This window comes from Echinops telfairi, unplaced genomic scaffold (assembly GCF_000313985.2).
Source record: "Echinops telfairi isolate 266 unplaced genomic scaffold, ASM31398v2 ScPeMD7_31;HRSCAF=116, whole genome shotgun sequence".
In the NCBI taxonomy this organism is placed as follows: Eukaryota; Metazoa; Chordata; class Mammalia; order Afrosoricida; family Tenrecidae; genus Echinops; species Echinops telfairi.
Genome location: NW_022103928.1, coordinates 55275336 through 55301579, shown reverse-complemented (window position 1 = coordinate 55301579; position 26244 = coordinate 55275336). Strand labels below are relative to the sequence as shown.

Below are 26244 nucleotides of genomic sequence, written 5' to 3'. Positions count from 1 at the left end.
CACTGTCACTGAACCTACAAGACTTTCCACCCAGCGGCCGGTGCTCTTCCTGCATTCAGCATCATTGCATGTGCTGTGAGTCTCAAGAGGAATTCATGGGCTAATATCGGACTTATGAGTTAATATCGAACTTATGGACTTGATTTGGACTGGGCTGGGATGTTTTGATGCATAATTACTTCTTGATATAAAGTTCTCTCTTACAAATATATGAGTGTCAATGAATTTGTTTCTCTAGTCAACCTGGTCTAACACAATGAGAATATCCTAATACTGAACCTTCTCTGCTTTTCTGAAATAAATTCCACTTGGTCATTTTTTTTAAAATCTGGCTTGCTAAACTTTCATTTAAGATTTTTATGGAAGTGCTATGATTTTGAAATCAAAACTGAAACAAGTTTCTTGCTTATGTTTCATATGTTACGAGCAGCATGGTTTTAAGTTTGAATTAACGAAACTGTTTTTAGTTTCTTTTGGCAGACTTTGATATTTGGAAGTTTTTTCTTTTTAGCACTCTGAAGTAACTTTACAAATACTGTAACTGTGTTCCTTAAACTGTTCCTTAAATTTAGAATTTACTTGTGAAAGTAAACATTAATTTTTCTCTTTCTTCCTTTTTGGGGATGTATTGCAAACAGAAGGTGCCCTAGTGGCACAATGGTTAAGCACTCGCTCCACTGCTAACCAAAAAGACAGTGGTAGCTGCTGCAGGCAAGAAAAGACCTGAGCAGACTTTGGTAATCCACTTCCATAAAGATTTCGGCCTAAAAAACCCTACAGGGCAGCTCTACTCTGTCCTGCAGGGTTGCTAAGAGTCAGGATGGATGCTGAGAGCACACAGAAGCAGCAGTGCACATGATTATTTGGCTACTCTGTCTGTTTCTGCTATTCTTCCTGTGACATCTCATTTGAACCAGATGCTACCCTAAGAAATCATTCATTTCATCATTTTCAAATTTACGTATTTCCATAGAGCTGAACAAAGTACCTTTGTTAAAAAACTTTTTTATTGTGGTAAAATATATAAAACCTGCCCCTTTATTTTTAAGTGTATAATTCAGTGGCATTAATTTTTATCTTTTCAGACAATACTTAAGAGCATTAATGGTTGGTATACTTACCGAACCTTTTTTCCATTTTCAGTAATCTTAGTTACATTTAATAATCCATATTTCTCTTGACCCTATGGAATAGAATAATACTACTATTTATACCTCATGCATATAGACAATGAGCTCCAGGTTCTTATACATGACTGAATCAAAATAATCTGGTACTCTAAAAATGAGCTTAAAAGAAATGATTAGTTAGTATGCAATGTAATTAGTTCTAGCGTACATTAAGAATATTACTTCCTAATGCTTCTATATTTTCAGTAATTTTACAATTAAATGTTTCCTTTCCTCCTTTTGTCACAGTAGCCATTAGGTACTCCCCTAGCCAATTAGATTGTCATAAGAATGCCACCAAAACAGTAGTAGAGAATTATTTGTGTTCCTGTTCAAAAAAAGAGATACGATGCTGTGAAAAAGAAAACAAAATAAGATATTAGCTTTCCTGATAATTTACAATATTTAGTAGTGTTAAAAATTATTTAGTAAACTAATCTACAAGGCCACGATATGTTATAAAAATTGCAGTAACTGTGTTTAATACGGTAGTCAAAGGTAATTGGTAGCATACATATACCTGACCTGACTGGCAATGAAAACTCACTATGTGCTTCATTAAGCATATTATCAATGGTGAGTTGGGCTCGGGACAAGCTAGATTATCCAGCTGTGAAAAACAATACCAGCTCTATCAAAACACATGAAGGTAAAAGCCACTGTACTAAAGTAAATGTTATCAATGAATTAACAAAGCATTGTGTGATTGATTTGTTTCCTATATACAAATGAAGTTAGTCAAAATAAATCAGTGTCTATACATAATCATCAATATTAGTAGGCATTACATGAACATAACATACAACAAAACTTACTATGATCATCTCTCTCACACACACAAAATACAAATCCTCAATTCATAATTTCTCAAACTACTTATTCCTCATATCTAGCTTCTTCCTTATACTTTTTTTTGGAGGGAGATCTACTTAATACGGAACATAAATAGAATATTATATACTTTTCGTATAATATCTATAAGATGATGCTTGAAAACGTTGCCTGGTCTGATTAAAAACTCAGTTACAGACAAAGCCAACACAAACTCTAATGTTTATTCATATTTCTGGTATACTAGGAATTTGGTGAATTTGCTGAATGAAGTTTCACTGCAATTTAGTCATAAATTTAGTGTTAGATTCCAGATATGAAAGTCTGATATTTATCACAAAAGCTCACAGGTGCTTCTACAACACATACACAGTTATAATAAAGTATGCAGATTACAGTAAAGAACATTCTTGCTTTATTATCCCTATCAATGATGTCGGAACTAAGTGGCATTCATCTTAGTGGGTGGGCACTAGTGTTCTCAAAAAACACCAGGTGAAACTTATCCCATTAAAAACATCAAAGCTGGAAAAAGGCAGGAAATACAGATGCTGGGTCAGGAAGACAAATGGAGAAGACAGTACTAATGACAGGTAGCTCAGAAATATTATAAAGATGCTCAATGAACATCTAGGCAAAACTAGAACAAAACTGTGTATATAAGTGACATTCAAGAGAGGGTCCAGAATGTTCACCAAATCTCCACATGGATCAAAACCCAAGTATCAATGCTGTAAGTAGTAAGTACTCTAACTTAAGCATAAGAACAAAATTTGTCACATCACAATGTAGAAGCACAGGAAACATTACCATACAGCTTGGCGAGTGCTACGAGAGATACATGCATATGTAACTATGCATACCTAACTCCAGCAGGGGCATAGAGAATCTAATTCAATCTGGAGGGAAAAAGAAAATCAGAAGATTTGAACTTAACAGGTGAGCAAAGTGTAAGAAGCAAAAAGGAGAGAAAGGGCCCAAGATGAACAATATGCAGTATAAATACACAGAAAACAGAGACAACATGTCAAGTTTAGGACAGTCTAAGCTCTTTTTAATTTAAAATTCTGGGTAAGGCAGGAAAACATCAAGAAATGAATAGGAATCTATTCACGCATGGACAGCTGATCATCAACTCCAGGTCAAAGTCCTTTAAATAGGGAGCAAACAGTCTCTCTAGCAAATGGTGTCTGTCTGTAGAAAATGAAAACAGAACCTATATTTCATACCATACACAGAAAGGAACATCAAGGGATTAAAGGCTTAAATATGAAACCTAAAGCTACAAAAACCATAAGAAAAAATAGGAACAGTGCTGGGAACCCTAATTAAAAGAAAACAAACTCACTGCCATCGAAGTCAATTTTAACTGATAGCAACCCTACAGAGCAGGGTAGAACTGCCTCAGTGGATGTCTAAGACGGTAACTACCATGGGAGAAACCCTAATCTTTCTCCTGCGGAACAGCTGGTGGTTTTAATTTGCTAACCTCTCGGTTAGCACCCCAACACATAATATTCTACGGCATCATGTCTTCTAGTGTATGGTATGAATACCAAACATAACTAAATAGGCACAAATAGGATCTCTTAAAAATTAGAGACTTATGCTCATCAAAAGATTTCTCTAAGGTGGATCGAGAAAGGGGACCCAATCACATATATATCCTCCTCCCAGGGGGAAGGACAACAGAAAAGTGGGTGAAGGGAGACAGTGGTCGGTGTAAGACATGAAAAAATTTTTTTATAAATTATCAAGGGTTCATGAAAAAGGGAGGGTGGGGAAAGGGGGAAAATGAGCTGATAGCAAGGGCTTAAGAAGAAAGAAAATGTTTTTAAAATGATGATGGCGACATATATACAAATGGGCTTGACACAGTGGCTATATGTATGGATTGTGATAAGAGCTGTAAAAGCCCCCAATAAAATGGTTTAAAAAAAAAAAAAAAGACTTCTCCACAAGAGAAAAAAAAACCCTGCAAACTGGGAATAAATTTTTGGCAATGATATATCATCTGACATGGGCCTAACTTACAGAATTTACAGAAAACCTCAACACCTACACTATAGAAAGAAAAACAACCCAATATAAAAATATATAGATATAAACAGACACATCACCAAAGACGACATTCAAGCAGGTAACAAACACATGGAGATGAAATCCTTAGTCATTAGAGAGGTGCATACCTAAACTACAATGAGATATCATCTCACCTGAAAAATAAGGACACGAATCAAAAGAAACACAAGTCAGGAGATAACAAATGTTGGTGATGTTGCAGGGAAATTATAACTCTTGCACACAGTAGATGGGAATGTATAACCACTATGGAAAATGGTGTTTCCTTTAAAGCTAAAAAAGGAAATACCACATAATCCAGCAACTCTACTCCTTGGCATATACCCTAAAGAATTAAGAGTCATAACACAATAGACATAATGTTCATTGCAACATTTTTCACAAGACGACAATGGAAACAACCTAAATGTCTATCAATGAAAGATTGGAGACACGAACTCTGGTACATACAATGAATTACGTACAATAGAGTAGATACATCTGAGAAACATCTCACAACATGGATGGATTTGGAAGACATTATACTGAGTAAAATAAGTCAATCATACAAGGGAAAATACTGTATGAGAAACCATAAAAAAAATAAGAACACACAAAGGGAAAAGAACAACAACAAAATATTCTTTAAAGGTTACGAGGGATGAGAGAAGAAGGGAAAACTACCAACTAGATAGACCATAACAACAACCTCAATGCCATTGCCATGGGAGTGGAGTCCACTGGGATAAGTGTTCATGATGGTGAAGGGAAAGGCAATACTCAACTTGGGAAGAGCACAACATGACCAAGGCAAAGGAAGCTACGGAATAAAAATCAACTATAGTAATTATCATAGAGTAAATAAGCCTACAATGCTATTAACAAACAATAATTTACAAATGGAAACAGAGGTAAATAAGCATGTATAGAGGTGTGGAAGAGTGTGGAGAACACACGCACTTATAGATAAGGGTTTGGTGTGTATGTTTCTGCATACATAACTGTAGAAAACATTAGACAATAAAGCATACAGGGACACAATCGTGAAAATTTCTCAAACACTTCACAGGATGAAGCTCCCAAGCATGAAGGTGAAGGGCCATAGAGATTCAAGGAACATCTACACTTAATGGGCAGAACATAGATCCCCCAAACAAGGGCCTGAATCCTATTTTGATGAGCAGAGTCTTACAAGAGACCAACTCAGAGATACAACCTTCTGGTCACTTCCTGCTTGGAACAGAATTGAGTCCAGAAAGCAAAGACTCAAGGGAGCAATCGATCCAAGTGACTAATGGACCGCATGAACCATGGCTTGCATGACCTCAAGAACAGAGGCATTGCATGGTGTCCGTCACAACTGAGATTACAACAGAAGATCAAGGAGAAAAATGTAAGAAAAAAATCCAATTCACAAAAAATGCCAGACTTACTGACCTGAGAGAGACTAGGAGAACCCCAGAAACTGGTTCTAAGACACCTTTCTCATCTGGACGTGAAGCCATTCCAGGGGACTACTTTTTTGCCAAATAATAGGCTCATTAAAAATAACAAACCCAAGAGGAATGTGTTCCATCAGCTAATCAACTATATGAAATCAAAAGGGTATGTTCCAAAAAGCAAAGATGAGAAGGATAGACATTTCAGATGAAAAGAAAGGGAGACCCCAAAGGAGTAACTGAGGAGAGAGCTGACATGTGGGAATGCAGCCAATGACAAGGAACTGTCTGTGTGCAAACTACTGGATGAAAACTCATCTCCTCTATAGAATTTCACCTAAAGTACAATGAAAAAAAATTTTAAGGAAAGGAAAAGTGTCAGAGGTGTAGGAAGGAATATCTTGTATTACCTACTAAGGGGGGTTTGAAGTTTGTTTTAAATCCTGAAGGGTCTTAAACAGCAGTGGGAAAAGAGAGAGATAGAGGGTAGCATACACTACGAGAGGATAAGGCACTTTGATGGCACTGAACTAACCACAAGGTCGGTGGTTCAGACCCACTAGCTGCTCCATGGGAGAAAGATGAAGCTGTCTACTGTTGTAAAAATTTCAAGTCTTGGAAACCCACAGGAGCAGTTCCACTCTGTCCTATGGGGTCCCTCTGAGTGAGAATCTACTTAGTGGCAGTGAGTTTTGAGTTAGAAGAAAATACAGTAAGAACCAACTAAAAAACTCCTATTACCAGCAATGGCGAAAGCTTGACCAGGCGAGTGACAGAAAGTGTGTGCAGAGGAGCCACATTTGGTCTTGAGAAGACAGAACAAACACGGATTGGATGCAAGAGGAAAGATGTGGTTGCTTGAGCAACTCACTAGTTCAAAGTTAAGATGCCACTTTTAGGAGAAAGCTTTCCCTGATCACTTTTAAGTAGAAACATTTAAGTAGATGTTTTCTGTCTGTCCATTATTCTCTATGACTGCCCCATTTTCTTCCTCATTGCACGTAATGCAAAATGCTAATTTGTCATAAAAGTGCTGAAGTAGCAGATGGATGATATAGACCGATGAGGGAGCCCTGCATGGTGAAAATGGTTAATGCATGCAGCTGCTACCCAAAACGTTGAAAGTTTGAGTCTACCCACAGGCGCAACAACAGGCCTGGAAACCCTAAGGAACGCGATTTTACTGACACACATGGGGTTGGCCACGAGTTGGAATTAACTTGAAGGCAACTGTTACTAATAATATAGGTGCAAGATTTGGGGGAAAGACTCAGACTATTTCATACTACTTTGTGTACTTTCTCTATTTAATGATTCAAAATTGGCCATGCGGGCAGGGGGATGTGGCTTACGATGATAGCTTCAAAAATACCTTACTAAATCTAACAAAATGTAAAGGGCACACATGAAAATTTCCTAGTCTAAATATATTTTACACTCCAAAGGAAACTTTATATTAAAAAATAAGAAGAATAAACAAGTATGAAATAAAATCAAGCAACTAAGTAAAAAAGAAAATTAAAGTACAGCTTCGCTAAAAAAGATTATAGTAATCCCGTCCTAACAAACACGACAATAATAAAATTTCAATTCTATGAAGTCATCTGGGGCAATGGCACAATTTTATAATCACGTAGCTGGATTCAGAATTTCCAATCAAGTTTGCATTCATATTTTGTAAAAGAAACATTTTCCAATTTAGGCTAACAACAATGATGTACCAGATCAAAGTCCCTATCTTCAGTTAATCAAGTTATAATGATACACTAATCAAGATTTTTTTTTGTGCAAGATGGGTAAACTTTGTACAATGCTATAGCGATAAAGAGAGAAACATACAGGCGAAAAGAAGGTCTGGACAGACAGGAAGTGGTTGCAAGTTTGGTGAGAATGGGGAAGCTGCAGTGCCTGCCTCACGGGCATAGGCTTCCTTTGGGCTGCTGAAGAGGTCTTAAAGCCATCTGGAGCTCATGGCTGCATCAAACTGCAAAGCTAGTTAAGTGCCTTCGAATTGTAAACTTTTAAATGGTTCTTTTTATATTATCTGAATTTTACCTCAAAAAAATTGTTAAGAATTACTGTTGTAAAAATATTCAAAATTAAAATAATGTTTTTAAAGGTGTTAGGCACTGAGTTTCTATCTATGGTAGTGGGTAATTTGGTAATAATTATGGTTGCAAAACATGACCACTGTAGCTGCAATCACTAAATTTCACAGCTCCAAAATGCTGAATAGGCAGTGTTATGTTCTATATATTTTTTAACAGTTTAAAATAAAAAGGCTTTAGGATCGTACACCCAATGAAAATAAATCAGTAAATTTGTTTGTTAGAGAAAGTGTTGAAATCTACTCTTCTCCAAAACAGTAATATATTTCAAAACCATAAGCTCAAGTTTCCAATTTATTTATATAATTTAAAACTCAATTGAGTAATTGGTAATCTGCACTCAAGACAATGCATAATGACTTAAATACAACAAAACAGAACACTGCCTGGTCCTGCGTCCTCCCCACAATCACTGCAGCACTTGAGTCTAATGTTTTGGTCACTGTGTCAACTTGAGACTCAAAAATGCCTAGTGCATAGGTGTCTTGTGACAATTACAGGTTATAATTGTATAGCACCCCAGAAAAGCCTACGTAATTCATACTGTGCAGAAGTATATTTTACACACACACAAAATGAAGGGGTACCCTTCCAAAATGGAATTTTAAAAAATTTACCCCCCTCCAAAAAAAGTTATGTATTTAAATATTTTTTACAAAACAACCTTATCTTCTTCAAAGTACTCCATTACACTTAATACATTTGTCAAATCTGCGATTCCATTCTTGGAAACATTTTTCAGACTCATCTGTTTGGAGGGCTGACAACACTTCCCTCAATTTTCACTTCACCAACAGATCGCTGTCTTTACATGTCCCTTTGCAGTTGGGGAAACAAAAAGAAGTTGCATGGAGCAAGGTCCGATGAGTAAGGTGTGTGGGGCAAAAGAGGCACGCTGTTTTTTGCCAAAAACTGGCGCACTGAGATGGCTTCGTGAGCAGGTGCATTGTCCTGGTGGTCCAATCTGACACAAATCAGGCTTTGGGGGCGCACACTGTTACACAATCTTTTCAGAACCTCTAAATAGAAAGCTTGATTAACAGTCTGACCTGGTGGAACAAACTCCAAATGTACTAAGAGTTGACATTTTTGTCTGTTTGGGGACATGGACAGAATGGGGGCTGTCAGAATGAGGTTTGTCATCAATCAACATTTCACCTTTTTTGAAATGAGGAAACCACTTGTACACTTAAGTTTTCCCAGTGTTGTCCTTGTTAAGCCGTGTTCAACATCACAACAGTTTCTGCAGCATTTTTCCTGAGCAGGAAACAAAATTTCACGGCTGCACACTGTTCTCTTAAATCAGCCATCACAAATAATGAGGTTTGAGCGAAACTGCTTTTACAAAAAATTCCGTGACCAAAAAGACCCTTCCCAGGCGAGCTTTGCTTTGTTTTTGTTGGGGGGGGGGGGTACCCCCTGATGTATATATAAGAAGGGGTTATGAAAATAATAATACATATGAAAACTGGCAATAAAATATTATAAGAAAAATTAACATGTTCTCAATTTATAGTGTGAGACAGAATTTAGATCTGGTTGATTAGAAGAGATTAAAGAGGTAGATAAGTAATTCAGAGTTTAAAGGTGCTATCAGATAGCTATCACTGGTTATGGTATTATTTTTGTTTTTTCACTTTGAAATTTGCAGTTTCTTTTTTCTTATCACTAAATTTTATCAGCCATCAGATTTTGAATCACAAAGAAAAGGGATAGGTTAATCGTCTTATGTTAATTAGGTAAGGGAGGGAAAACCAAGTGAAAGTCTAGTGAGTGTAAAAGACAAGGAGGGCCAGGTAGCAACTCAGAACAAGGGACGTAAAGAGTGGAAGAGGGTGCAAGTCTCACATGAGGTTCAGGAAAGAATGGAAGAGGAGCATTCCAGGGGTCAAGGAAAATTGTGTGTCCATGTAAAAACAGAATGCTCTCAGGTAGGATTAAGAAAGCTGTTCATTTTTTCACTTGATGGTTGGGGGGAAAAAGAAACTGAGCAGAAACACTGATGAGGCAGTTCCATACACTGCCATCAGAGGAAACCATGAGTCCAACATGATCTAGTTTTTAAAAAAAAGATCAAAAGTAGAAACAGAGACCCTAATCCGTAAGAGAGTTTAAACCTTAGTAGGGAGACCGGAATATGTCAAATAACCTATACACCATTCAATGCAGTAAGTATCTTGGGTGCTCAGAAATAAAGAACACGTGGGCATTATGCTGGGATAGTTTGGCAAGAAGAAAAACCTTAAATTCACTGGCATTGAGTAATAATAACAACAGAGGAAGGGACGGTAATGAGTTTAAAATCTGAGTTTGCAGAAAGCTATGGATGACAGTGAAAGCCCAAAATTCAGTACAGGGCCCACAGGTGGATTAAGTTTCCATTGATTTCCTCGGTTCAGTGACCAAAGATGTGAATGCTCTTATCCTCAGACAGTGTACTGGAAAGCACGTTACTGCAGATATAAAACAAAAACAAAAAGACCTCACTGCTATTGAACCAACACCAGCTCAAAATGATCCTATGGCAGGTAGGACTGTGAGTTTCTGGAACTACAACTCTTTATAGGATTTGAAAACCCCATCTTTCTCCCGAGGAGCAGCTGTGGTTTCAAACTTGGGACCTTGCAGATCGCAGCCCAACTTGTAACCAGTACACCACCAGAGTGCCTACTGCAGATACAGCTAGGTTACAATTTAACATCTTACCATTTGTTTGCCCTTTTGACCCATTTTTTAATTTGTTAAGTTTTTATTATTCTCTGCTTTCTTTTGGATTGAGGTTTTTCTATGTTTTGTTTTGCGTTGTTGTGGGGGTCTTTTTTAGTAAGATTTCCTTTATAAGAAACTCAGGATGCATAAATCTATAGAGACAGTAACTAGACCAACAGTTTCTCAGGGCTGTGGCAGGGGAGGTGGCGCAGAAAGTGAGAGCTCATAATAATGGATACAAGAATGAAGAAACGTTCAAAAAGTGATGGTGGTGATGAATGTTTAACTCTTTTAAAAGTACATTTAAAACACTGAATTGCATGGTACATAAATTTTATGTCAGTAAGACTGTAGGAAAAAAAACAAAATCAAAGACTAGGTCTTGTAAAGGCGTAGGGCTTAGCCTTCCTGTGTAGAAGTCAAAGCCTCGTCCAGGCAGGAGGAGCTGGCTGAGTCCTGCCTGAAGGAAAGAAACAGTAAGTAGATGAACCATAAAAGACGTGTAGGTTCAGGAACACAGAAGTCAGAAAAACAGAACAGTATGGGTGGCTACAAGAAAATCTCTTCCTCTAAGAAACCGCAAGTACCCTAATAAACAAGAGTCTATGAGTCTCATAAAATAAGGAAAATAACGATCAGTTTGTCTTTTCTGGAGCTTAAGAAGTTCCACTGATTAATTCAACAAATATTCACTGAACAATAGGTCCTGCAGATACTCTATTAGGTCCTGAGGATACTCTACTTCTGCTCTGCTCTTAAAAGTTGCTCTGTTTTGGGTCTACTGGGAAGATTGATAGCATTAGAAAGTTGGAAATTTCTATGACTACAAGTAATGATAACAGTCTATTGTATGTACATGCTATGAAGAAATGACCTAATTAAAGGATTAAAGTTTTCTGAGGAAGTCGAGTTTGTACTAAGCCCTAATACGTGAACAAAAGTTAACTAAGGAAATTTTCAAAAAGAAGAAACTAAGTGCAGATGTGGAAGAGGAAGTGTTCCTCTGGGCAAGAAGAACAAAAACAAAGACAGACCATGAATTGAAAAGCATGACACCTTGTGGGAAGGCAGAGAAGGGCAGTGCACTTAGAAGGACACCATGGGGGAAGAGGTAACAGTGTATGAAATGAAGCTGTGAGGAAGCCGGGAACCAGAGCACAGGTCTTGGGAGTCCGCAAGAAAAGCTTTGGTCTTCATTCGACATGAAAACGAGAAGCCACTGAAGGCCTTTAAAGAGGAAGCCACTTTCAGAGGAAAGACTAGAAGAAAATTCAAATACAGAGATCAAATCAATTTTTACCAAAGTAGGCATTAGAAGGTTTTTTCAGTGTAAAGGAAACTTTACAGTGGCATCAACATAGCTCCTCTCTTTACCTGACACAGGTTGGGCAACGGACGAGTACTTAGAGTTTAGACACCAAGACGATGGTGTCTGAGCTCCTTGAGGAAGAGGGAAATGCCTTTAAACTGCTGGCCACAGGGAAACTTCTTACCTTTAAACCGCTGGCCACAGGGAAAACAGGTAAGTATAATATGTAGTATTCTCTGGGAATTTTTATATTTATAAATTTATCAGCTTACAAATTTGGTCTGTATATTAATAACTTTAAGATCTCCTACTCTGAACAAAAGGGGGGATTTTTAAACAACAGAACTTGATTTTTAAATTTTAACCTATTATCATTAAAAAACAAAACAATGAACTTTAATAGAAGCCCAAAAGTAGTTAAGCATTAGAGAAAATTAACTTATTAATTTATTAACTTATTGATTCAAGTAACTGGACTATAATTACACTCCACGCTTCTATCATACTAACTGTATCTTGGTGCTTTGGTGAAGAGGGAGGAGGAGACTCATTTTCAGGAAAGCTGGGTTTTGAGGCAGTTGGAGATTCCTATAAGAAATAAGTAATGAAAACGTTACTCTATTTTATTAATTTTATTCCTCCCTCTATTCACAATGAGAGAGCTTACAATGGGATGCTAAGAAAATTATTTTCTTCAAGGTTTTCCTTCCACAGTCAGCTTAGAAACTGATACTATACTAATTTTTTTAATTCAGACATTTTAAAAAGGTTATAAAACTGGTATCTTCTATACCATTTATAGTGAATTTTAAGTACTACATATATCATTATACCATAATTCAAAATAAATTACGCATGTTGCTTTAAAATCATGATGTTAACTCAGGGTACATCAACTATACTTAAAAGAGGTAAAAATCTAAGTGCTATGGACAAATATGTAACAGTCACTATATTAACTTGCTCTTGGTCTGATGGAAATTAGTTACAGAAATGACTTGGGAACTGCCAGAAGAAATCTATTTTAGTCAACAGCTACATTAAGAATTAAACTATAATTAATATAAAGCATAATTCATAGCTAACTTTCTAATGACTAGAAATTAACAACATGTGTTATGCAAGGAAGACATCAAATTTAAGGGTTAATTGTTTTTTTAAAAGAACATTTATTCATAGCTCTTTAAAATTATAAAAGAAATGAATGATGTTTTTTTAGCAGTTCTTTATCAATATTAAAACACATAATATTATTTCTATTACAAATGTTTAAAAGACTATTTCATGGAAGATAAGGCCGAAAAAGCAATTTTTTTTTTTTACCTAAACAGCCTACCTCTCCATTTAAATTTTCTCCATTCCCCTTGATACTCTGAGTAACTTAAGGAAAAGATGATAAAGAAATCATTTGCCCACATCTACTATTAATTTAATAATACAAACAAATCACTTATCTGGACCTTTATCTGGACCGTTCTTATATTCTATGCTTATGTAACTATAGAAGGTATAGCCCCCAAACCTGGGAATTTCTTTTCAATAACAATGTAAAAATCTTTCATTCAACTTTCACTCATCAGGAAAAAAGTCTTCAGTTTTATATTCCATAGGATTTATAAAACAGAAACTCTACCTACATTGTAATAAAAATGTACAGGGAAAACCTTGCAAGGGACAAGCATACAAATCAAACAACTAAGGCCAATATTACACCATCATATTACCCCAGGTCCTCCCCAAGAGCATTAGTACTATGACTCAAGAAAATATTAAAATCATATAAAAATATCTTTACAATAAATAAATTGTGTTAATGTCTGGATTTCTGTTGACTGTTGTAGACTGTCAGGTTGATTCTGATTCCTAATGACTCTATAGGAAAGAGTAGAATTGCCCAGAGGACTTCTTAGGCTGCAAACTTGATGAGAACAAACTGCCACATCTTTCTCCCGACAGGAGACTGGTGGATTCAACCTGCCAACTTCAGTTAGCAGCCAAGCTCTTATCCATTGGACCACTACATCTCAAATTCTACTCATTTCTGACAGCTTCAGATGCTTCCTTTTTCAAAATCTGTTGACTTGCAAGAGAGGGTTCAACTAATATTAAAAGTATCTTGGAAAAGGAGGAATCCACAAAACATGTTATTGAATAAAATTATGATTTTCCCCATAGCATTTAGCAGTCCTGTAGAAATAAAAGCTATATAGAGGAGTAATTTATATAAAAAATTATCATAAAGAGATTAGTTTGCATTTATTTACATTTATTTATAAACATATGTATGTATTTCTTAGATATTTATGATTTCATTTTTGTACAAACCACTCATAAGCATAAACAGAGAGATGCGCGCGCACGCGGGCGCATACACATATACACACACACATACAATCAACCTCTTCCAAGGTTATCTGACAACTGAATTAGGGTCAATGTCATCATAATATTTGCTATACAATATTAGGTTTCTTTGATTAAATTTCAAGTTTTACACATCTTGCCCCATATCATATATTATTCAGCTAGTTTGTTTCTGATATAGTCCCTCTTTCATAACTTCAAAGACTGCAAATAACCTTTCTTAAAAAAGTATATTCTAGGTGATGATAATAAATAGCTAAATTTACTTAGCAAAGCAATTACCAATGGATTCATTTTTAAAGAAGAAAATGAAGAAAAAAAGACAGTCTTATTAAAAATAGTAAATCTCTACTCTCAAAAAAAACATGTTACTACAACTTGGAAATAATCACGGCAAAAAATAAATAAATAAAAGTATTAAGAACTTCATGTAAATTATTCTAGGCAATAGAATGAAATTAGTTTCAAGAGAGAGTAAAAAGGAGTAAAAAATTTTAATACCCCATCATCAAACTTAACATCCTTGTTCTTTTTGATACTGTGAATGGTGAAATTTCTTCAACAACTGCTTTTACGCTAGGCACTAGATATGATATTAAGAACTTTCTGGATATAGTGAATTTATGGAAATTTTCCTTATTAAAAATTCCAGGAATCGGCTCTTCCTAGACTAATCTCAATCTTAACATTTTCAACTATGGTATATTTTCAAATACAACTTTAATTGAACATTCTTTGTACATACACTCTATTCAACTGCATAACAACTTGACGGAATAGAAACTAGAAATTGATATACTACTTTAACTATTACGATTAGACCATTTATTTTATAAATTTCATGATTATTTATACAACTGCACAAAATCTAATCTTTTAATTCAACAAAGACCAATTTTATAGTCACTTGCTGTACTAAAGAAAATATACTTGTTTTGATGAATCAGTTCAGATAATTTTAAAGAGATTTACGAGTGAAAGTATTCAAACTCAGATAAGTATGGCTTTGGGGAGTTCATTCTGTTTTCATTAAAAATAATACGTGAAAAAACTATGTCAAATCTATTAATTATGGTAAAAGAGTAATAAAAGTAAAAAAGACTCTTCGGTGACAGTTTCTTTGTGAAAGAACATCATTTTGGGGTGTTACCACACTGTAACATTACTATGTCTGACAGTCTTCAAATTCACTCTATTTTCCTGCCCAGCCTCAAACTAAAGGCCCTATGTAAAAGATATAACTGCTTGAAGAGAGTTAAGAGTTTATGGCCTGCCCATTCTGATGTTTCTATCACACTTTATTTCCTACTTGAGAGAGAACGTTCCTTGTCAGATTGATAAAACACTTTATGCAAAGCCCATTTGTCTCTCTTTGATTTTTTTTTCAGTAAGTGGTTTAAAGCGTGTAAAGAGAGGGAGTAAGGATTCCAATCATCTTTGGGATGGGGAGAAATAATTAGATGTTTTCACTACAAAGCCTCCTACAGATTGAAGACAAATGAAAGGGAAAATAAATGGAACTTTTAAATACAGTACACCAGCCCCCCCCCGCCCCCCGCAAAAAAAAGGTGTAGGTTATTAGGCTCAAGCGTATCAATGCGTTTATCATTAAGTCATTGTGGAAAAAAATAATAACCAAAAAACTTCAAAACCAAAACCTTCTCCACAAGTTGATGCTAAAGTCAACATAAGAATAATCACCAAGATATGAGGTTCTGCAAAGGAGAAAATATATGGAAAAAATTATGATTCAGCATATATGCAAATAAAAACTTCAACTGATTTATAACAAAATATTTTAACAAAGAACAAATCATACTTAAGAATCAGTAACACTACCATGCAATGAGCTATATTAGTGCAAATGGCTAGAATTCATTAAACAATATAACACACAAAGAACTTATCAAAATTCTCAAAAAATTTCTGAGAAAGTCCTACCTTGTCGTTGGTGTCTAATACAATGGTGCTGTGTCTCCACTTTGTTAATACTATTGGTTCTTGTAGCCGCCTGTCCAGGCTCCTACTTTTAATTATTTCCCTTTGCTGCTGGGATGAAGCATTGTACTGAAGAGAACAAAACAGACCTCATAAATAACAGAAACAACACGAGATGTTCACAAAGTTTATCATATTACAGTATGATCAGTTTTCTAGCCTTAGCTTTTTCATCTTCAACCAGCACTGTAACAATTGGCAAGATCATGCATACTGGTGTTAGATACTACTCTGTTATCTTTGGCAAAAGGTTTAATCTCCTTAAGCCAATGTTTCCTCAATTATAAAACAGAAATAGCACAAATATCCTCTCACTAAATTGTTATCAGGATGAAACAAACTATAAAAGCACCATCATGGTGCTGACAGTAGGCTCATAGGAATAAACGGTAACTATCATAACATAAAATGAGGCCATAGAACAAACAAAAAAAAGAACAAACAAAAACATATTGTTGAGAATGAGGGAGGTTGTATACAATGGAGCAGCAATCCCCCGACCCCCAAGGAGCCACAGGGAAGGGATGAGTCAACCAAGGTACAGTAAAGCCTTGATGAAACACACTTTATTCCTCTGGTTCCTTGAGGCTTCCTCACCCTCCACTACCATGACCCCAGTGCTGCTTCTCAATTCAAACTAGACGGGAACATGTACACAGGTGTAGATAAGAGATTGGAGTTCACGACACACAGAATCCAGTAACAGGAGTGGGAATAGTGATACCAGAAGGATAGGGGGAAGGGAGAGGAAGGGAGAAAGAGGGAACCAATCACAATGATCGACTCATAACCATACACCCCTCTCCAGGGGAAAGAACAATAGAAAACAAGGGGAAAAGAAGACAGCAGTCAGTGTGAGATATGAAAATAATAACAATGTATAATCTATCAAGGGGTTATGAGGGTGGGGGGAGGGGGAACAAAAAAAAGATGTGCTGATATAAAGGGCTCAATAGAAAGTAAATGTCTAGAAAATAATGAAGGCAACATATGGATTGTGACAAGAGTTGTAAGAGACCCCAATAAAATGATCTATTAAGATAAAAATTTTTTTAAATGAGGCTTGGGAGGGTCGACGGAGGATGATGTAAGATATGGAATAATAATCTATAATTTATCAAGGGTGTGTGAGGGAGGGTGGATATGAGAGGGAGGGGGAAGAAATGGGGAGCTGATATCAGGGGCTCAAGTGGGAAGAGAATGCTTTGAAAATGATGACGGCAGCAGCATATGTGCAAATGTGCTTGACACACTGGATGAATGCATGGATTGTGATAAAGAGATGTAAGAGACCCCAATAAAGTATTTTAAAAATTAATTAATTATTAAAAATGAAGCCACAGATAAATTCGTTTTTAAGGTTTATTCTACTTCTAAAATCTACACGAACTCAATGTTTTGGTTATCTTTAGAAATAATGCCTATACATTCCATGATGCTCACCTTCCCGACATGATCGCTGAAGACAAGTATGAGCATAAGCAAATGTGATGAAGAAAGCTGATGGTGTGCGTCTATTAAAAGATGTAGCATCTCGGGTCTTAAAGGCTTGAAGGTAAACAAGCAGCCATCTAGCTGAGAAGCAACAAAGCCCACATGGAAGAAGCACACCAGCCTGTGTGATCATGAGGTGTTGAAGGGATCAGGTATCAGACAACAAAGAAAAATCATATCACTGTGAATGAGGGGGAGTGCAGATTGGGGAACCAAAGCCCATCTGTGGGTAACTGGACATCCTCTTACAGAAGGGTCACAGGGAGGAGATGAGCCAGTCAGGGTGCAGTGTAGCAATGAAACATACAACTTTCCTCTAGTTCGTAAATGCTTCCTCCCCCACATTATCATGATCCCAACTCTACCTTACAAATCTGGCTAGACCAGAGGATGTACACAGGTACAGATAGAAAATGGAAACACAGGGAATCCAGGACAAATGATATCTTCAGGACCAAGGGTGAGAGTGGTGATACCAGTAGAGTGGAGGGAAGGTGGGGTAGAAAAGGGGAACCAATTACAAGGATCTACATATAAACTCCTCCCTGAGGGATGGACAACAGAAAAGTGGGTGAAGGGAGAGGTCGTACAGTGTAAGATATGACAAAATAATAATTTATAAATTATCAAGGGTTTGTCAGGGAGGGGGGAGCAGGGAAGGAGGGGAAAAATGAGGAACTGATACCAAGAGCTCAAGTAGAAAGCTAATGCTTTGAGAATGATGAGGGCAACAAATGTACAAATGTGATTGACACACAAATGATGGATGTATGGATTGTGATGAGTTGTATGAGCCCCCAATAAAATTATTTTTTTCAAAAAAAAGAAAGAATGCCTATAAATGCACTGTAGCTAAGAGCTTTGTTTTTGTCATCGCTTTCACTTACAGGTCAAGCATACTACTGACTATGGCAAAGCATAAGCAGGCCTCAGGGGAGAGATGGTATAGTTTAGAGACCAACCATGAATGCCAGTTTTGTGCAAAAGGCAATCACTATCAAAAAAAATTCTGTATAAAACTGAGAAGACATTAGCAATAGGGTCCTCAAATAACGCTTGTGAAATAACACATGGATGACAAAAAATTCATTAATGTGTGGTCTTGTTCTTTTATATGGGTAATTTTAATAAATTTGTGAATAATTATAATAAAATTACTCAAGAAAATACCATATATACTCATGTATAAGCAGAGTTTTTCAGCATTTTTATGCCATTTTTGTGATAAAATTAGGTGCCTCAGCTAATATTCGGGTCGGTTTATACTCAAGTATATATGGTAAACTATTATAAGGATACCTTTCACCCAAGATCCAAACTACCCCCCCTTCCCAAAGGTTAGCAAATCTCACTTAACCTGATTATAATGTAACATGAATATCTTCAGAGTCAGGATGGACTCAGTGGCAGTGAGTTTTTGAGACTTAGCGGTTTGTGAGGTGGCTGTTAACCACAAAGGTCAACAGTTCAAAAGCACTAGCTGCCTCAGCTGAAAGATGAGGCTATCTCCTCCTGTAAATATTACAGCCTTGGAAACCCTAGGGAGCAGTTTGACTCTGTTCTAGGAGTTACATCCTAGGGGTCAAGATGAGTTAGAATCAACTCACTGGGTGGTGAGGTTTCTGAATGACAACTGTATTTATTTTTTTAACATTTTTTAAATTAAATACTTTTATTGGGGGTTTTATCTCTTATCACAATCCATACATTCATCCAGTGTGTCAAGCACATTTGGACATATGCTGCCATCATCATTTTCAAAGCATTCTCTTCCCACTTGAGCCCCTGATATCAGCTCCCCATTTCTTCCCTCCTCCTCCCCCACTCGCTGCCATCCTTCACCCACTTTTCCATTGGTGTGTCCCCCTGGGAAGGCGTTCTAGGTTGATCCTTGTGATTGATTCCTCCTTTCTCCCGCCACCACCCCCCCACCTCCGCTAATCCTCCTGGTATCTCTACTCTCATTGTTGGCCCCGAGGGGATTTATCTATTCTGGATTCCCTGTGTTGCAGGCTCTTATCTGTAGCAGTGTGCATGTTCTGGTCTAATCCAATTTGTAAGGTAGATTGAGGTCATGATAGTGGGGTGAAGGAAGCACCAAAGAACCAGAGGAAAGTTGTGTGTTTCATCGGTGCTATACTGCACAGCACCCTGACTGGCTCATCTCTTCCCTGTGACTCGTTTGTGAGGGATGTCTACCGATGGGCATCGGGTCTCCACTCCATGCCTGCCCCCGGCCCCTTCACATTGGGTTTGATTCTGCTCTGGGTCTTTGATGCCTGAAACATGATCCCACTGACACCTCATGATCACACAGGCTGGTGTGCTTCTTCCATGTGGGCTTTGTTGCTTCTCAGCTAAATGGCTGTTTATCTTCAAGCCTTTAAGACCCCAGATGCTATATATCTTTTGATAGCAGGGCACCATCAGCTTTCTTCACATTTGGTTATGACAACTGTATTCTTTTTTTTTTTTTTTTTTGACAACTGTATTCTTATTAACCATAACATAACAAACAAAATAACACCTGAAGCCATCTGCCATTGACTGAACTGTCCTTTATGGGGTTTTCAAGGGTTGTGATTTTCCAGTAAACTGTCCAGCCTTTTTTTTCTGGTGGCACTGTGTAGATTTAAACGGCCAAATTTTCAGTTCTTAACCATCTGTAATGCTCAGGAACTGTTAATAATTGTGGGTGCCATCTCATTGTGAACCTGGATGACAGGGGAGAACTGACCCATAGGGCTCTCCTGCCTATAATTCTTAAGGAAATCGATCACTAGGTCTTCCTTCCAAACACTCACCTTTAAGTTAGCTGATGAGACCTTAGCCACCAGGGAGTCCCAGTCCAACCCCATACCACAGCAGGAACCAAAAGCCCATTCCAAATAAACCAAAAACCAAGTGTCTTTCTTTCTCCCCCCTATTCAGGAATAGGCTAGTTTTTGTGGACTTTTTTATTGTGTGTATGTGCGTGCCCATATATATTTTAGAATTAGTGCCACCAAAAAATGGTTATGGGGGAGAACAAAGCAGGGGACACTGGCAATATTAAAAGGAAATGCACTGAACGTAAAGATTAACTAAAATGCAACTATAAAAATACACCTCCCAATTCAAGATCATGGTATGAGGGTATTTCACAAAGTATTGCTCCATAAAAACCTCTAACAAACAAAATTAGCAAAATGTGAAAATATTGTTTCTCAATATATCTTCTATCTGGGTCTTTTATACTTCTGAAGGTCACGCTCTCATCTCTAAAATCCTTTCCTGAAGAGAAGAAAGGAAAGTGGTTTGTGCTGAAGAGATTTTCGGCATCTTTCGAGATCAGCACATGGCATGTCTCCATAATGGTTATGAGATGGGCTAAATGACTGTGACAGAGACATCTAAAGACGGGTTTAAACAGATGTTTAATTTGCCCCCACGTTAACAGTACAGAAGTAGGTAAGGATGGCTCTGTTCCAGAGGTCATCCAAGGATACAGATTCCTTCTATCTTGTTGTTCAGCCAAGGTGTTGTTCTCAACCACAAGATTAAAGCTAGCTCAGGGCACTATGCCTGTGTTAGGGCTAAAAAAAGAAGGGAGTTTAAAAGAGGAGGTAGATAATGTGTAACTTTTTTTTTTTTAATCAAAATATGGCCTGGTTTTCCAGGTCACCTATCAGTGTTTACATCCAACTGAGCTGCAGAATCTAGTTTCAATTGGGAAGTCATATACCTAGCAAAATTGGACATTTTATTATGAAAAAGAAAAGAATAACTATTGAGGAATTATTAGTAGGTTTATTGCTACAACTTATAGTAAGAGATTTTCAAATTTTAAAGAATTCCTGCTATAAACCCTCCTTGATCAAATTCAATTTGCCAATACTTTATTCCTGAAGTTTTAAATTCATGTTCAAAATTAATCTGATTTGTAATTTTCTGTACTTTTAAACATAGCTCCTATAAATATATTTTGATGGCGATATATCTAAGTATTTCATTTAGAGAGAGGTACTATAAATGGCATTGGTTTTGGTCTTAGGTTACAGTAACCAAAAAAGAAAAACAAGTTGGGTAGGGTAGCTTTCTCTCTTATAATCAGTTCCATGTAACATTTTAGAAATTCACAAATAAAAGCTTTTGGAATAGGTATCTTTGGAGACAATGTTTTTTATTATTCATGTTATTTCTTTATTGATCATTAACTTATTGAGGATTTGTCATGTCTTTGAAACAAACTTGGTATTTTATATTTTTCCCTAGAGAGTTAATTATTCCTCGATTCTAAAATTTATGGCATGTTAGTCACATTATTCCTCTATACAACTTAAAAAAAAGTTTTATGTTAATTTTAGATTCACAGAGAAATGCCAAAACTGTAGAGGTCTTCAACAGTGACTTGTTTTATCAAGCTATGTTTGCTCAGATTTCTTCGACGATCACACGTGTTAGGGGCTTCAAAAGGCTCATAGAAAAACTTCACTATATTTTAATTATATTTTCCCATGAGACAAGTACAACCATCATATCAGGGAATTGATATTGGTACAATACTGTTAGCTAAACTACAGACCTTATACATGTTTCAACAGATTTCACATCTACTTTTTTTCCATGGTTAGAGATATATGGAATTTTTACCACATCTATAAAATAAGTCACCTTTTCCATGAAGATGCAGAACTGTTCCATCAGCACAAGGACACTACCTCATACAAACCTTTGACAGGTACACCCTCCCATCAAACCTAACCCATGACAACCACTGACCTGCTCTCTATCATTATAATTTTGTCATTTCAAGAATGTTTTATAAATGAAATCACCTACAACGTAACCTCAAGGGATTGGATTTTTTTCATTCAGCACAGTGTCTTCCACATTAACCCACAATATGTATACCAACTGTTCATCTGTTTTCATTGCTGAGTAGTATTACAAGATTGTGTATTCCATTCAATGTTTATCCATTCTGAGTAAAACAAATAAAGCTGCTAAGTACATTCATGTGAGGTTTTTGTGTAAACACAAGTATTCATGTCTCTCAGCGAAATATCCAGAAAACTGCTGAGTCATCTGAGTAGCATGCGTTTACTTTTATACAAAACTGTCAAATTGTTTTCAAGAGTAACTAAATTACTTTACATTCCCATCAACTAAAGTAGGAAAGATCTCATTTCTCTGATAATACTGTTCCTTTTGGTTGCTGTTCTTTATGTTAGTCATTCTAGCATAAGCTTGTATTAACTTGTTATAACCTGTCTGAACAGGATCTAGTTTGAAGCACTAAGAAAGGTAACACATCAGTTTGAAAACAGCCTCAATTAGAACAATGTGACTTCTGCTGTAACCTAAGAACAAAGATTAAATTCATGGTAAAACTTAGGTGGAAGAATGGTGAAAACATTGATGTTTTACTAAAAGTTTGTGTAAACCATGTTCCCAAGGAAGTTTATAAATGCAAATTTGTTTTAAGAAAGGTCAAGGTGATGTTAAAAGCGATGCCCCACAGCAGTAGACCATCTACGTCAATTTGCAAGGAAACTGTGCCTAAATGAATAGGAGTTAAAATTACCAGCAGAAACAATAGCCAACACCAAAGACATCTCAATTGGTTTGCTTACACAATTCTGACTGAAACAATTAAAGTTGAGCAAACTTTCTGTTGGATGAGCATCAAAATGGCTATGCCCAGATTAGCTGCACACAAGAGCAGAGCTTTCCATGAGAATTCTAAAAGCAAGATCGAGATCCCTGAGCATTTCTTTGAAGGACTGTAGCAGGAGACCAAACATGGCTTTCTCAGTACAGTCCTGAAGGTTAACAAAACACAATCGAAGCAAAGGCGATTACAAAATAAAAGTGGTCCAGTGAAAGCAAAAGTGGACCAGTCAAGAGCAAAGATCACGGCAAGTTTGGGGATGTTCAAGCCATTTAAGTTGACTTTCTGGAGGGCCAAAGCACCGTTCTGCTTATTGTGAAAATGTCTGGAGAAAGCTAGTCAAGGCTTGGCCAGAAAAAACACTGAGGAAACCCTTGGCAGAGTCAGTCCTTTACCATGACTAAGCTTCTGCTCCTGTCTAATCAAAAAAGGGCAATTATGCCAGAGTTTTTGTTTTTATAAAATCATTTTATTGGGGGCTCATACAACTCTTATCACAATCCATACATACATAGTGTCAAGCACATTTGTTGCCATCATCGTTCTCAAAACATTTGCCTTCTTACTTGAGCCCTTGGTATCAGCTCCTCATTTTTCCCCTCCCTCCCCCATGAACCCTTGATAATTTATAAATTATTACTTTTGTCATATCTTACACTGACCAACAACTCCCTTCACCTACTTCTCTGTTGTTGATCTCCCAGGGAGGAGGTTATATATAGATTCTTGTGATCAGTTACTCTTTCTACCCCACCCTCCCTCCGCCCTCCCAGTATCACCACTGGATGCCAGAGTTTCCATGGGAAATCATTAGGCCTCTACTTTATAGTGCTGATTTGACTCCTTAGGACTTTTGTTCCCTAATCATAGTAAATCTTCAATGGGTATCCATTTTTCTTCAGTTTATATGTAAAAAAGGCTGCATTATTATAATTAGATCCCCAAGACCCTCAGTTCTTTATGGATGGACTAAATGACTAGAATCAATGCTTACATACGTGACTTGACTTTGATGGAATTATATTAAGAAATAAAGTTTATATATTTATCTTTATATTTTAATTCCATTTTCCATGAACTTTTTGAAATTCCCCTCCCATAAAGTAATTAACATTTGTGTGTCCATCTTGTAATCCCATAACTTAGTTATACTCATTTATTGGGTCTACGAGGGTTTTTGTTTTTTAGATGAATTGGGTTTTGTTTTTTGTTTTAACAGAAAATCACTTCACCTTCTGGTGAAACCAAACCAAACCCATTGCTGTTGAGTTGATTCCAATTCATTGGAACCCTGTGGATGGTATAGGACAAATCAGACCTGCCCTATGTTTCCAAGGCGGTGAATCTTTATGAAGGCGGGCTGCCATATCTTTCTCCCATACAGCAGCTGGTGGGTTCAAACTACTGACCTTAAGTTGGAAGATCTTTATTTCTTATTTCCTAAATTGTATGCTTTTTATTTCGTTCTCTTCTCCTATGTTGAACTTATGGAGCCATTGGGCTGCGAACTGCATGGCTGGCAGTTCAAAACTATGAGCATCTTCTTGGGAGAAAGACTGGGCTTACTACTCCCATAAATAGTTGTAGGATACAAAAATACTGTTCCCCAGCTCGACTCCCCCAAATATAATGTTAGACCTAGGACACTGCTTGCAACTAATGGTAAATGATTGTCAAGTTATCTCCCTGAAGACTCTAGCCATTCAGGCAAGCAGACACCACTGTTTTTCCCACAAGAGGTGGGACTCACTCCCTGCTGTTAGGGACATTGGATTGTTTCCCCTGAAAGCTTAGGCTAAATAAAGTCTCCAGCTCTAGGCCGATCAAGGCTAGGCCGCCATCATGAATCTAGGACCAGACCATTTTGTCACATGTACACCTTTAATCTCTCCTTCCTATAACGTGTGAACCCCTGGATCGTCACCCTCCCATTACTGTATTACCTACAGTACAACCCCTTCCTGTGACGTACATCTTTACCTGTAATTAGGGGGCTTGCACATCCCCAAAGATATATACGCCTTGGTTGGCAATAAATCTCTCTCCCCTGCCCTCTTGGCCCGTGCTGTGCGCAGACCTGGCTGTTGAAATCATGGCCAGCTAGGAGGTGAGCATGCAACCATGTATCTGACTTCTTTATTTTACTCTCTCTCCTATCGCTCTCATTCTCTATGACTTTATTATAATCTTGATATATCTCAACTGTACAATTGCACTTACTGAACCCCTGGCTTCCCCACAAATAGTTAGTCTTGGAAACACCCATGAGGTCACTATGAGTCAGCATTGACTTAATGACAATGAGCTTGCTGAACTGGGTACTTTCAGTACTAAACTGAGAACAGACATATAAAGGCACTTCAAAAAGTTCATGAATAAATGGGATTTTATCACAAGCTTTTTGAAGTGCCCTCAGACTTCCATTATTCCCAATTCTAAGGGGAAACTATTCAATCTTTGATGAATAACTACGACTTTACCTATAAGTTTTTTGGGTAGATTCCCTTTTATTTCCGGTTTGTTAGTTTTTATCACTAACGAGCATCGGATTTTGTCAAATGCTTTTGCTACTGCAATTGAGATTGTGTGGTTTTACTTCTTTGGACTATGGCTGTTAAGTACTGTCAAGTTAGTTCCAACTCACAGCAACCCTATGCAGAACAGACGGGAACACTGCCTGGTCTTTCATCTTACTCATAATTGTTATGTTTGGGGCCATTTTCCAGCCACTACGTCAATCCACCTTGTTAAGGGGTCTTCCTCCGAGGAGCTGATACCAGGGGCTCAAGTAGAAAGCAAATGCTTTGAGACTGATGATGGTAACAAATATCCAAATGTGCTTGACACAATGGATGTATGTATGGATTGGGATAAGAATTGTATGAGCCCCCAATAAAATGGTTTTGAAAGGGGGGGGTCTTCCTCCTTTTTGTTGACCCTCTTACTTTACCAAACAGGATAGTATGTCCTTTTGCAGGAACTGGTCTCTCCTGTAACATGTACAAAATACATGAGATGAAAATCTCACTGTTTTTAATTCTTTTTTTTAATTATTATTTTTTAATCGTTTTCGTAGGGGCTCATACAACTCTTATCACAATCCATACAT

At 37.0% G+C, this 26244-nt stretch overlaps 1 protein-coding gene across 3 annotated transcripts in view; it reads right to left on the bottom strand.

Moving 5' to 3' along the window:
- ARHGAP12 (Rho GTPase activating protein 12) overlaps window positions 1-26244 on the bottom strand; it is a 114647-nt gene that overhangs the window by 33333 nt on the left and 55070 nt on the right. For 2 of the 3 annotated variants that reach the window (XM_004702278.2, XM_004702281.2), the window contains 3 exons: window positions 15932-16057; window positions 12137-12214; window positions 1122-1183 (listed from right to left, as the gene is read on the bottom strand). In XM_004702278.2, coding sequence (XP_004702335.1) covers window positions 1122-1183; window positions 12137-12214; window positions 15932-16057 — 266 coding nt within the window. The remainder of the gene's footprint in view (window positions 1-1121; window positions 1184-12136; window positions 12215-15931; window positions 16058-26244) is intronic. The other variant, XM_004702279.2, reaches the window with a different exon arrangement.